Source organism: Myodes glareolus, chromosome 1 (assembly GCF_982192425.1).
Source record: "Myodes glareolus chromosome 1, mMyoGla1.1, whole genome shotgun sequence".
Taxonomy (NCBI): domain Eukaryota; kingdom Metazoa; phylum Chordata; class Mammalia; order Rodentia; family Cricetidae; genus Myodes; species Myodes glareolus.
Window position 1 is genome coordinate 54800630 of NC_142026.1, and position 13264 is coordinate 54813893.

Below are 13264 nucleotides of genomic sequence, written 5' to 3' on the forward strand. Positions count from 1 at the left end.
TCACAGAAGTGTAGAGAGTTCTTATTTCCAATATTCTTCAATGCTACAAAATCAGATTACACAGGCAACCAGATTTGTCTGTCCCAAGATTTGTGTTACCCTGATGACGTATGAGTTAATAGTATTCCCTTATTTCTATTCAGATGTATGTGAACTGACCCTTTATAAAGTCAGTTGTGGGGCTGGTGAGACGGCTCAACAGTTAAAGGCACTTGCTCCCTACCCTGCCAACCTGAGTTCAAGCCCCTGGACCTGCAAGGCAGAAGGAGAGCACCTTTGACCTCTATATAAACACACACACACACACACACACACACACACACACACACAAATAACAAAGTAAGTCATGATCCCAGAAGCCTGACACAGCTGCCCACATCCCAGCTGTAGTTGGGTTATATTGATGGGACTCAAGGCCCATAGGAACATTTTATCTAAGGCATATGCAATTGGTCAATGTCCCAAATAGTGAGAAAAAGGAAAAGATTTTGCTGTCTGGAGCCTGTGTGATCCTCATCAGACACTCTGCTCCTCTGGTCCTTCACTGCTCCATGTTCCCGTGGATATTATTATATTGAGGATATTATTTATGTGCCCTATGAACTATGGCCCATGAGAGTGACAGACACTCTGACTGTGGTGACTGTGGTCTCCTAACGTGTTCTTCAGGGGCATTTTTCAGCGCTGCAATTCAGTAGTGACAGTTCAAAGTCCCACTGGTTGTCACTGTTATGTCCCAATCCACGCAATGCCCAACCATAAATCCAAACAGTCCAGGCTCCGCTATGAATCTCAAGGCTTTTATTGTTGGAATCCTGATTTTAGACACCTGGAGGGTAGGGGTAGGGCTTGCCACATCTATGCAGGCGAGCAGGCAGTGGCTTCCTTGAGTTTCCTGGTGAAGACAGAATCATCGGCAGAAAGGGGCAGCATCTATTTTATCCTGCAAAGAAAAAATTGGCAAAGGGACAGAGGTGAAGGAGATCTCAGCAGTCATACACGGGACACCACTTGGCAGGGACCTGCACTCTGTCTGCAACAGATCCTGGGTCTGACCTGGCCCAGGGAGTCTCCTCTCCATTCTGTCTCCAACAAACCACATCAGGGCAAGACTTGTAACCAGCCTCTAATCCAGCCTGATGGGAAGAGCCACCTGCCTTAGGGACACCATGGGCACATGTGGGGCACAATTTAGAAACAGCTGGGGAAGGCCAGCCAGGGCGCTAGGTGAGCCTGAAGGCAGTTGTGGCCCCACAATGAACTGATTCCTGTCACATGATGACCTAGAGACATGTAGCTGGGATGGTGACAATCCCACCAGTTCTAGGGACAAGAGTGAATTCAATTAGATTCTTCAGCTGAGTGTCCCATACCTGGATTCTACACAGTGACCTCAGAGATCCAGGGGACAAGAAAAATCATGAGTGTTTGGGTGTGTAGTGGTAGACTTGAAAAGTTATTATAAAAGATCTGGACTGGAAGAGGGGTGCCAGGTGCTGATGTGGCTGGACTCAGAAGCCTGGACCAGAAAGATAAATGGAGACCAAGTGGTATTTTGGGGCAAGGGTCTTACCCTAACCCTAACCCTAACCCTAACCCTCTTGGGAGGTCTGATCTGGCTTGACTGAGCTGAACAGCCAGTGTTCTTCCTGCCCCTTCCTCCTGACATCTTTCTGGGTTAACAGAAAAGTTGCAGTGCTGGGAAGGAACACATCCCTAAGCTGGGGAGAGGAGGTTGGCACACAGGTTCCCAGGCCAGACACACAGAGAACTCACCAGCAAACTCTGTGCATTTGCCTTGTCTTCCGCTGTCAGCTTGTTATCAACACATGTCTTCATAGTTTTCGCAACTTCCAATGTGGCAGGATCATTCTTGTACTGGCTCACGAAATCCAAATAGTCAGGCACAGACGGGCCAAGGAGAAGATCAGTCTCCTTCCTTAAAGGTGGGCAAATGTTACAATCTGGAACACAAAGAAATGGTGATATCCCCACCCTTGAAAGCCGTGCATCAGAACACAGATGTCCTTTCTGGGGAGTGAGGGCCCAGGAGACCCTACATCTTTGACACCCACACCCTAGTACCCACGTCCGTGAATTCACCCACACCCTAGTACCCACTTCTCCGAGGTCACCCACACCCTAGTACCCACTTCCCGCTGAGGTCAGGAGCAGGGCAGCCCCAAGCAACACAAGAGCACCAGTGAGCTTCATGGTAAAGGTGGCTCCTACTCAGCTTGTGACCCTTTTTTAATGGCCCTGCTCTGCTCAGGGTACAGGGAGGAGCTGAGTCTGAGCTCTCCAGTCCCCTCCCAGAACCCTGCTGGAAACTCCCTGGGGCTGTGTACTGGGTGGGGCAGAGAGATGTGAGTTTTGGCAGCAGAGTAAGATCCTGGTCAACAAAGAGCCCATGTTCAGCCTGGTCCCTTCTTAGTGTTCTGCTTAAGGTCACATGTCATGTGAGGACCAAGGGAGTGATGGGCAGGGAGAGGGCCAGCTCGCGCCATCAGGCTTCCAGAGTGACATCTTTGTCACCCTGTCACACCAGGGAACTCAACGTTGATTAAAATCCTCCCTAGTAGTCAATGTCTAGGGTAGACCAGACCACTGACCACTTGGGGACCCTGCTCTGACTGTTTCCGTCCCTGCCCCCATCTTTCACTTGCTGCACGGCTCCATTGAAGCCGACTCTAAGCCTGAAGTCCTCCTGCTGTCGGAGTCATCCTGCAACTCCATCTTTTCATTGTCGTTGTTATTTTGTTTGTTTCATTTTATGTCATGGTCTCTATACATAGCTCTGGCTGTCCTAGAACTCACTCTGTAGACCAGGCTGGTATTAAACTCACAGAGATGCACCTGCCTCTGCCTGGGAGCCAAAGCACGCAGTATCCAGCTAAACTTGACCTATTACACCCTTTGCTGATGGTTCTGATTTTTTAGCTGACAGATTCATGCCCAGGTTACTAACATGGGGGCACTAACAGTAACAGCTAACTGGGGACACTCCTGCCTCAACTTCCCACAAGCAGGGATTCTGTGTGGAAAGCCCCACATCTTCGCCTGATTTGTTTGGATGCTACCAGTCCCCCGACCACTCTGTGTGCCCTGAAACTGGAACTCACCATTACCCTGGCCTGTTTGTCATCCAGAGCATTTCTGTACCAGGTATGGCATCACTTCCCCATAAACATGACTCCAGGGAGAACCTGGACATCCATATGCTCGGACCTCATGTCTGATGTGCTCACCCTTCACCTGGCTGAAAGATTGGATGCTTCATTCCCCGGACTGTTTTGAAAAAACACCAAATCTAAGGGACAGCCTGCTATGGTGTCCATAGGTCTAGGCTACACAAAACCCCACGTGTCTGCTGCTGGGTGACACCTGTAGCCCCTGCTATCTGTCACAGCTGGCATCAGGCTTTTTGTAGATCTCACAGAGGTTAAGACCCTTTACCCCACATGTCAGAGGACACAAGACATGTACCCATTTCCCCAGTGATTGGAACTGCTCATTTGAACCATTCATATTCTCTTACAAGATGTCTCTACTGTTTTCCTCACAGTTTCCTATTTGTGTTCATGTGTGTGCGTGTGTGTTTGTGAACTCACACAAATCTTCATTTGTGTGTGTGGTTACACAGTATGCTGGTGAGTTTTATGTCAATTTGACACAGCTAAAGTCGTCAGAGAGGAGGGAACCTCAATTAAGAACATGCCTCCACATCGTAGTGCTGGCACACGCCCTTAGTCCTAGTATTTGGGTACCAAAGGTAAGTATTTCTTTGATTTTGAGGCCAGCCTGGTACACAGAGAGTTCCACGATGGTCAGGGCTCCACAGAGATACACCTGGTTCTTGAAACACCAAAAGATGAAATAAAACAAAATAAAATAAGAAAAGAAAAAAAAAAAGAAATGTGCCTCCGTAAGTCTGGACTGCAGGGAAGCCTGCAAGGCATTTTGTCTTCCCAACACCTCAGACAGGTTTTCTCTATGTAGCCCAGGCTGTTTTGGAACTCACTCTGTAGACCAGGCTATCCTAGAACTCAGAGATTCGCCTGCTTCTGCCTCCCAAGGACTGGGATTAAAGGCATGCACCACCATCCCCTGGCCAGGCATTTTCTATATTAGTGATTAATGGGGGATGGCTCAGGCCATTGTTAGTGGGGTCATCTCTAGGCAGGTGGCTCTGGGTTCTATAAGAAAGCAGGCTGAGCAAGCCATGGGAAACAAAGCAGTAAGCAGCACCTCTGAATCTATTTCTGCCTCCAGGTTCCTGCCCTGATGGAGTTTCCTGACTTTGATGTTGAATGGTTCTGCAAGTATAAGACAAATAAACCATATCCTCCGTGGTTAGTGTTTGGTCACGGTGTTTTTTCAGAGTAATAGCAATCTTTTTATTTTTTTATGTGCTTATTTATTTTGTTTTTCATATAGGGTTTCTCTATGTAGCAACTCTATACTGGAACTCGCTTTGTTGACCTCGATGTCCTTGAACTCACAAAGATCGGCGTGCCTCTGCATCCCTAGTGCTGGATTAAGGCATGCGGCATCCGGACCAGCTGAGAAATAATTTTGTTTACTAAATCACATGGTATACATTTGTGTATGCGCATGGCAGCCAGAGATCAAAAATCAGGTGCCTTCAGTTGCTCTCCAACATGTCAATGCCCATGTGTGTTTGTGTGTACATGTACACACATATGTATTTTGACTTTTTAGTAAGATTTTATTTATTCTTGATTACGTGCCTGGGGATTTTTACTTCATGAATATCGTATGATCTGCCTGCAGTGCCTGTGGTTGTCGGAGGCAATTGTTGGATCCTCTGGACTGGAGTGACAGTTGGTTGGTAGCCTCTATGTTGGTCCTCGGTCCTCTTAACAGCTGACCACCTTATAGTTTTTGAGACAGGGAATCTTACTAAACCTGGAGTTTGCTAATTTAAAAACATTAGCAGGCCAGTGACCTCCAGGGGTGGATTCTCTAGGGCTGGGATTACACGGTGAGCAGTTGCTCCTGTCTTTCCTATTGGGTTCTGGGGATTGAAATTCTAGCACTCCAGCTTACACAGCAAGGCATTTCCTGACTGAGCTGTGTCCCTGGCCATCTTGCTTCTGTCTTTGGAAACACGTGCTCACACTGAAGGACTGAAGGAAGTAATTCCCCTTCACAGAGGAGAGGAACATCTAGAAATACTCATGATTTCTTCTGGAAGAACACCGTCTTTCATTCCTGTTTATCTGCTCATTCAACCATTCATGCCAGCATGGACTCATGTTACTTCACAATTCTATTATAATCCAATAGGGTGTTATTTAGTTTGTGGATCAAATTGTTGGATATTGACCATTAGGAGCTCATTTAGACTCCCTTGTGCCAGTTCTCAAAGACATTATTCGCACGTGTGCGTTCATGAACTTCTGTGTGTTTGTGTGCTTCTGTGCATATCTATGTATATGGACACAGGTGTCATGGTTTGTGTGTGTGTGTGTGTGTGTGTGTGTGTGTGTGTGTGTGTGTTTGTGTGTGTGAATGTCAGAGGACAATTTTCAGGAGTTCTCTTCTCCACACATGTCTGTTCTGGGATTTGAACCCAGGTCAGCATGCTTAGCATCAAGCACCTTTAATCACTGAGCTATCTCAACTGCCTCCCACCCTACTGTGTGAGACGAGGTCTGATATTGAACCCAGAGCTCCCATGGGATTGTTGGAGCCACCACACTCAGCTCTTTACAGAATCCTGGGGATCTGAACTCACAACCTCAGACTTGCACAATGAACACTTTTCCAATGAGCCATCTCCTTAGCCACTCCATTTTTGTGTGTGGAGCAGTGGATTAACCTCAGGGCTTTGCATGTGCTAAGAAATTCTCTACTACTGTGTTAGTGAATTTGTGACAAAACCCAGATAAGAAGCAGCTTTCTGCTTACAGTTTGCAGGGATATGGTCCATGACGATGGGGCAGGCTTGGTGCAGGAACTCGACATGGTTGATCACATGTACAGTCAGGAAACAGAGAGACATGAATGCCCAGCTTCCTTTCTCCTTTCCACCCCTTGTGACCCTAGTCCACGCTGCCCACATAAAGTCAGACATAATTAACAGAGCCTAAACACTACCAATCAGAGAGCTTTGTTTCCATAGTGTTTCTAAACCTAGACAGGATGACTATCAGGATTAGCAATCACACACAGTAAGCCTCCTCCCTCCAGGAATGGTTAACAGTATGCCCAGTCTTCAATGTCATTTCTGTCGCAAGCATCATTCTGAGGGTAGTAGGTTGAATTGAACATGAGAGAGTCCACACACACAGCACTGCCTGGGGACAGTGGAGCGCTCTAGTTTATACACGGACAGTCCACAGTGACATGGGGGTCTGTGGACAACTGAGAGTTCTTGGTACAGGGATGACTCTCTCCCTCTACTGAGAGCTGCTGTAATCACATTGACTCTACTGTTTAGACCTCTTTGAGGCCTGCTTACTGGTGGACGTGAGACAGACAAGAGCAGGATGACAGGGAGGAGCTCCCTTGGTGGGGAGGGGGAATTTGCAGCATGATGCAGTTGGGAGAACAAAATCCTCACCAGCCCTTGAGGATCTACACAAGACCAGACACAATGAGGCTATCCTGGCTGGGAATAGTTGAAAGTCCCAGAGGGCACCCTCATGTCCTCAGAGGTCTAGAACAAAGGTTGTAGTAGCTAAGATGTCCACGTGTCCCCATTATGTCCCCTTAGAAATACACACTTCTGCTCAGATCTTGAACTTAGGTAGATAGATAGTGTTCTGGGAAGTTGGCAGCTTACAGTAATTGAAACCCTCCTTGACCCCTGTGGTTTCCACCTCCAAGCTTGAGGAGGACATGCTTGGACCCAGGAGAAGAAACAGATATGAGTGTTGAGCCAGGACAACAGGCATTTGTCTCAGCACGTGGCTGCTTACAAAGGTCAGCTCTAACCATCTTCTGCCAAAGGTACAGCCACTTCTGTACAGAAAGTGAGCACACAGGATGTCTCCAGCCATTTCTTCTTCAGAGTGGGAGGGGCTCCTAAGCTCTCTCCCCTGTGCAAGTGGGAAGGGGATCCATAGGTGTTAGGTTCTTGCCCAAAGGCATTTGGAACTCCAGGAAGGCAGGGTTGCCTTGGGGTGGGATGGCCGTGGGCGGGACTGGGCTGAGGGACACAGCATTTTATAGGGTAGCAGGATGTGCTCTGAGAACAGCCTTAGCACTCTATACCATGAAGGGGACATTGTTTCTGCTGGCTTTGCTGCTGACTCAGGACCTGGGCATCCAGTCAAGTAGGAATGGGAACTGATGGCCTTTCTGACCCTTGCCCACTCCATCTCCCTTCCATATCAATCTGGTGATCTAGGGGGACTCTGGGAGACCACTATCCAGGATTCCTGCAGAAGACCCTTGAAGCTTTCTGTTCCAGATTATGACAGTTGGGGTGGGTGGAATGGGGCGATGGAGGTGTGGTGGTGAGACAGTCTTTTAGATGCATGCATGGCTGAAACTGTGTAATATATGGGATTTATGTGAAGGTCAAATATGCAGGCTGATACACTCATAGATCCGCCTTCTGCTGCGATTGTGCTGTATCTGGGAGACAGTTTCTTTGGGAGGGCAGGACTGTGTGGAAGGTCAGTTAAGACCTTCGCAAAGTGGCAAGAAACCCTGAGTCTCCACTCCTTCTAGCCAGGGTCTATGTTTATGATGTATTTCTGTCTGTATTTGCAGAGAAAAAATGCTTTCCTTATCATATATTTTTTACTTTACGCTCCTTTGGAAACGAGATCCTATTGAATGTCGAGTTTGACAATTATGGGGCTACTGATGCAGAAAGTGAGGCTTTTGGAAAAATCCTGGAGTGCTCCAGAGAGACAGGAGTAGAAGGCAAAATCCTGACTACCAAATTTCTGGTAAGACGCTATGCAACCTCACCATGTACCCTATGGTAGAATGTTGTGTAGAAATGATGGAGGCAACCAGTCCCATGAGTCACAGAATCAACACCAGAACACGGAAACCTTGCCCACCCTAGCACATGTCCATGCAGCATGCTGGTCCACATCCAGTTTGTCTATGCAAGTTCCTGTAGAGCGCTCCCCCATAATGGGTGATCACTGGGTTTTCACCAAAGCAGGACAGGGACACTCACAGGAGAGTTCTTGCTCTGGCTTCTGCATAGAGATGGAACCCTCAGCTCTCCTCTAAGGTACCTGAATGTTCTGTCTACTAACCAGGTCACCTTCTCTGGAGCCTCACTTAACTCTGCTCTCCTGTCTCAGATGGAACCCAACTTCCACTGGCTTCCTCAGAGTCACTGGCAAAACCTCCCTCCATGGCTTAGATGCCACCACCACCAGAGGATGCCTTTGGCCACTCATCCAAGCTACTCCTGGTCTCCCTTAGTTTCTTATTTAAGCACAGCTGGATTACAGAGACACATGTTTTGAACACTGCATCTCTCACTCTCTGTTTCCAAAGTACTTTTAGTTTGGGTGTCAGGTCCTGAAAAACCACAGCACTCTCCAATAAGGAATTTCTTCCAGCACTTCCACACAGGGACATATTTCCAACACGGCCATACAGCCAGTACAGGAACGACACATCATCAAAGCTAGAACTCAGTCATCTTGTCCCCTCTACAGACCTAGTCCTCATCATGCCTTAGGGAACTTCTCTCTTCATCCCTGACTAGCTAGGGTGGTTTTTCAGACTTCCTCCTGTCAGCTGTGGAGTAGCTGCAGCTCCGTGGAGCAGAGTCTGTTGCTGGAGCCCTGAATCACTGCAGGGGATTTTCTTCCCTGTGCAGAAGTAACAGCCTCACCATGGGTTACTGGGGAGCACTGTTGGGGTTCTTCTCCTTGACTGTAACAACCTCTGCCCATTTCTGTCTTTTGGTTTTACAGTACTCCATCATGATCAGCAACGAATGTGAAGAATACTATACCTAAGACAGTATAGACAAATCTAAGGGATTACTTTCCAAACTTAACTTGATTGGAAAATGGTGATTGATCTGAGAGCCACCTTGCTTCCCTGTCCACTTTCCATCCTGAAGTTGGAATCCAGACACCTGTCCCCTTCTTTCTCAGTCTGTTAAGCTGATTCAATAAACACCTGTGCTCTTTCCGCCATCTTCCCGCACCGCCACCATGGTGCGCATGAATGTCCTGGCCGATGCTCTCAAGAGCATCAACAATGCAGAGAAGAGAGGCAAACGCCAGGCCCTCATCAGGCCCTGCTCCAAAGTCATCGTTCGGTTCCTAACTGTGATGATGAAGCACGGTTACATTGGTGAATTTGAAATTATTGATGACCACAGAGCTGGGAAGATCATTGTGAACCTCACAGGCAGGTTGAACAAGTGTGGAGTGATAAGCCCTAGATTTGATGTGCAACTCAAAGACCTAGAAAATTGGCAGAACAATCTGCTCCCGTCCCGTCAGTTTAGCTTCATTGTACTGACTACCTCAGCTGGCATCATGGACCATGAAGAAGCAAGATGAAAGCACACAGGAGGGAAATTCTTTTCCTGGGATTCTTTTTCTAGAGATTTAAAACAGAAATAAAAAGCCTTTATGGAAAAAAATAAACACCTGTGTCTCTGATTAGGGTCCCGTGTCTGTGTGTTGTACATGCATCATGTGACGTCTTCAGATTTAGGAGACAGAGAAAGGACTTGGGTAGACACTCAGAGCAGGGAAACTCCCACTGACTGACTAGTTATCATGGGAAAGCCATTTCAGCCATTTTGTTGCTATGTAGACCAGGCTGTCCTCAAAACCAACCATCTCTGCCTCCCAAGTGCAGAGATTAAAAGCATTGGCCCCCACCACACAAGGCTCACTGTGGTTTTGTGAGTCTGTAGGACAGGAACTGTCTGAGGCTAAAGAGCATGGAATCAGCCACAGGTTTCATCTCAGGCTGCCAGGATAGGAACGAGATGCACAGCTACTCACAGCTTATATTGTCTCTGGGTTTATCAAGAAAAAAAAGAAGAAAAACCCAATCAATGACAGTGGGTGCTGAAACATTATTTGAGAGAATTTGCACTTTTGATATATTAATCATACTCTATCAAAGGGGTAGGACAGATTGACTGACAGAATGTCACTCCGGGAAGGTAATATGTATGCTATAAAGATTATCTCCAAGGATGAGACATTATCTCTACTGGGCAGACTCATACCTTGGAATCCTCAATGAGGGCATTAGAGCAAAACACTGGACAGGAAATCCAGACATTATAAAAGGATATGGTAAATAGATTTGAGAAAATTGAGGAAATTATTGAATTTGATGACGAGGAACAAAAGGGACAAAGGTAAAATCGAACCTTTTTCAGTATGTAAAAATTTGCTGGATAGCTTCCCCAGAGTTATGTCTGCCTTTCCAGTAATAACAACAGAAAAAGTACCTGGCCCCCATTACCCTAATGTTGTCAAAGAATATGCATAAGAGCCCATAGGTACGACTGATCTAAAGGAAATTAAACAAGGAATTGTAGCTTAAGGACTGCGTTCGTCCTTTGTTAGGGAGATGGTCAAAACCTGGGCTTTTAGTAACAAAGCAACTCCTCAAGATTGGGCTCAGTTAATTTCCACAGTCCTCGAAAGTGGACAGCCCTTACTTTGGAAGTGCATTTTTGAAGAGAAAAGGAGAATTTTAGAACAACAAGAAAAAGGAAATGGACTTAATATTTCCCTAGATCAAATTTTAGGCAATATTGTTTACTTTGATCCTCAGAATCACACTCTTTTTTTATAGGCTCACTGACCTTTATTTATGGCTAGAATCCACTTATGAGTGAGCACATACCATATTCATCCTTTTGGGTCTGGGTTATCTCACTCATAATAGTGTTTTCTATTTCCATGCATTTGCATGCAAAATTCAAGATGTCATTGTTTTTACCACTGAGTGGTACTCTAATGTGTATATATTCCAAACTTTCTTTATCCATTCTTCCATTGAAAGGCATCTAGGTTGTTTCCAGGTTCTGGCTATAACAAACAATGCTGCTATGAAAATAGTCGAACAAATGCTTTTGTAATATGAATGGACATCTCTTGGGTATATTCCCAAGAGTAGTATTGCTGGATCCTGGAGTAGGTTGATCCTGAATTTCCTGAGAAACTGCCACACTAATTTCCAAAGTGGTTGCACAAGTTTGCATTCCCACCAGCAATGGATGAGTGTACCCTTACTCCACATCCTCTCCAGCAAAAGCTATCATTAGTGTTTTTGATTTTAGTCATTCTGACAGGTGTTAGATGGTATCTCAAAGTTGTTTTGATTTGCATTTCCCTGATTGCTAAGGATGTTGAGCATAACCTTAAGTGTCTTTTGGCCATTTGAAATTTTTCTGTTGAGAATTCTCTGCTCAATTCAGTGCCCCATTTTTTCATTGGGTTAATTAGCATTTTAATGTCTAATTTCTTGAGTTCTTTATATATTTTGGAGATCAGACCTTCATCTGTTGCGGGGTAGGATCACACTCTTTATGATGACCACACCTTTTCCCTATGTAATACAGCAACTTTAAAGGCTTGGCACAGGATTCAGGAACCAGAAAAGAGAGTTGAATCATATTTCAGGGTTAAACAGGGTCAGAAAGAACCTTTTAGTAACATTTTGCAAAGACTAACTAGGGTTGAACAAATAGGGGTTACTGACCAGATGCTAGACATATAATAATTGAAACTTTGGCTTATGAGAATGCCAACACAAAATGCAAAAGGATCCTTGGGCCTTTAAAGATCAGATCACCACTGATGTAGATGGGTCTTCTTTCTATCTGTTGCTTTCATTGGTTAATTAATAAAGAAACTGCTTGACCTGATAGGTCAGAACATAGGTAGGTGGGGAAGACAGATCAGAATTGTGGAAGAAAGAAAACAGAGGCAGGCAGATGCCATGGCTCTCCTCTTAAAGATGGACATGGGTTAGAATCTTCCCGGTAAGCCACGACCTCGTGGTGGCATACAGATTATTAGATATGGGTTAGTCAAGATGTGAGAGCCAATAAGAGGATGGAGATAATGGATCAGGCAGTGTTTAAAAGAATACAGTTTCCATATAATTATTTGGGGTAAAGCTAGCTGGGTGGGCAGCGGGAAGTGGCCCGCCATTCCTTCAACAGACATTGAATTCTGTTGGCCAGACAACATTCCATTGGCCAGACAACAGATCTTTCCATAGGACTTTTGGCAGGACAGAGTTAAACTCACAGGTTCAATGCACCATTGTAGGTGTCAATCCTTTATCATTAGTATTTAAGTGATTTAATACAAATAAGGAATGTGATAATAAATGATGAGGAGCAAAATATTCATGTGCTCTCTGAAGCCTTTCAATCTGTAATTTTAATGTTTGATGTGTTCTTTTAAAAATTGCCTGGCCCTGGGGATTATATGGGATGCCTGTAGTATGTACAATATGCCATTGTGCATAAAAAGTTTCAAAAGCTTTAGAAACATAAGCAGGACCATTATCTGTAAAAGTGGCTATAAAGGGCGGAGCTCTCCCGAATCCCATCCCAGCCTTCATCCAGGTACACCTTCCTCTCTTCCCCCTTCCCCCTGGGGCCACAAGATCTCCCCAGAGCTGCTCCCTTGCACGCTGGGCCTGGGCTGTGGGCTCAGCCCGGCAGGGGCAGTTCCTGTGCTTTGATAGCCTACCTGAGCACAAGCAGGCCTTGTGTCAGCTCAGCCACATTCCTGGCCAGCAAGAGACAGTGAACTTCTAGCAGACATTCATTGGAGGAGGGGTGAGTTTGCTCCTGGCCCGAGGGCTTCGGCTAGGAGGAATTCAGACTTTCCTTGCCCCCCTCGACTTTCTGGTCACCCTGCAGTGGTGGCTCCACCCTGCAGAGCTCTCCTGAATCCCATCCCAGCCTTCATCCAGGCACACATTCCTCTCTTCCCCCTCCCCCCTGGGGTCACAAGATCTCCCCAGAACAGCTCCCTTGCGTGCTGGGCCTGGGCTGTGAGTGCAACCCGGCAGGAGGGAGTGCCTGTGTTTCAATAGACTGCCTGAGGAAAGGTAGACCTTCTGTCAGTGAAGTCCCTGACCAACAAGGGAACCTGACCTGGTAACAGAAGATCCAATAGAGAGCATTTGAACGAAGAGATGTGCAGACGCCAAGGCAAGAACTCCTCCAACAATCTAAAAAGAACATGAAATCACCAGATCCCAACGACCCTACAATGGAAGGACCTGAACCTCTTAATTCAGAAGAGGTGGAAAA

General features: G+C 46.2%; 1 protein-coding gene and 1 pseudogene across 1 annotated transcript; one reads left to right on the forward strand and one right to left on the reverse strand.

Annotated features, from left to right (window-relative positions):
• Positions 1-786: 786 nt before the first annotated feature.
• On the reverse strand, positions 787-2241 carry LOC148123340 (major allergen I polypeptide chain 1-like). Its single transcript, XM_087906091.1, has 3 exons — positions 2154-2241; positions 1777-1964; positions 787-943 (listed from the first exon to the last, which is right to left on the reverse strand). Exons 1-3 carry the CDS (start codon positions 2212-2214, stop codon positions 911-913), a joined length of 282 nt encoding a protein of 93 aa, XP_087762217.1. The 5' UTR covers positions 2215-2241; the 3' UTR covers positions 787-910.
• A 6710-nt stretch (positions 2242-8951) lies between these two features.
• LOC148123341 (small ribosomal subunit protein uS8 pseudogene) lies at positions 8952-9565 on the forward strand (annotated as a pseudogene).
• Positions 9566-13264: the final 3699 nt, after the last annotated feature.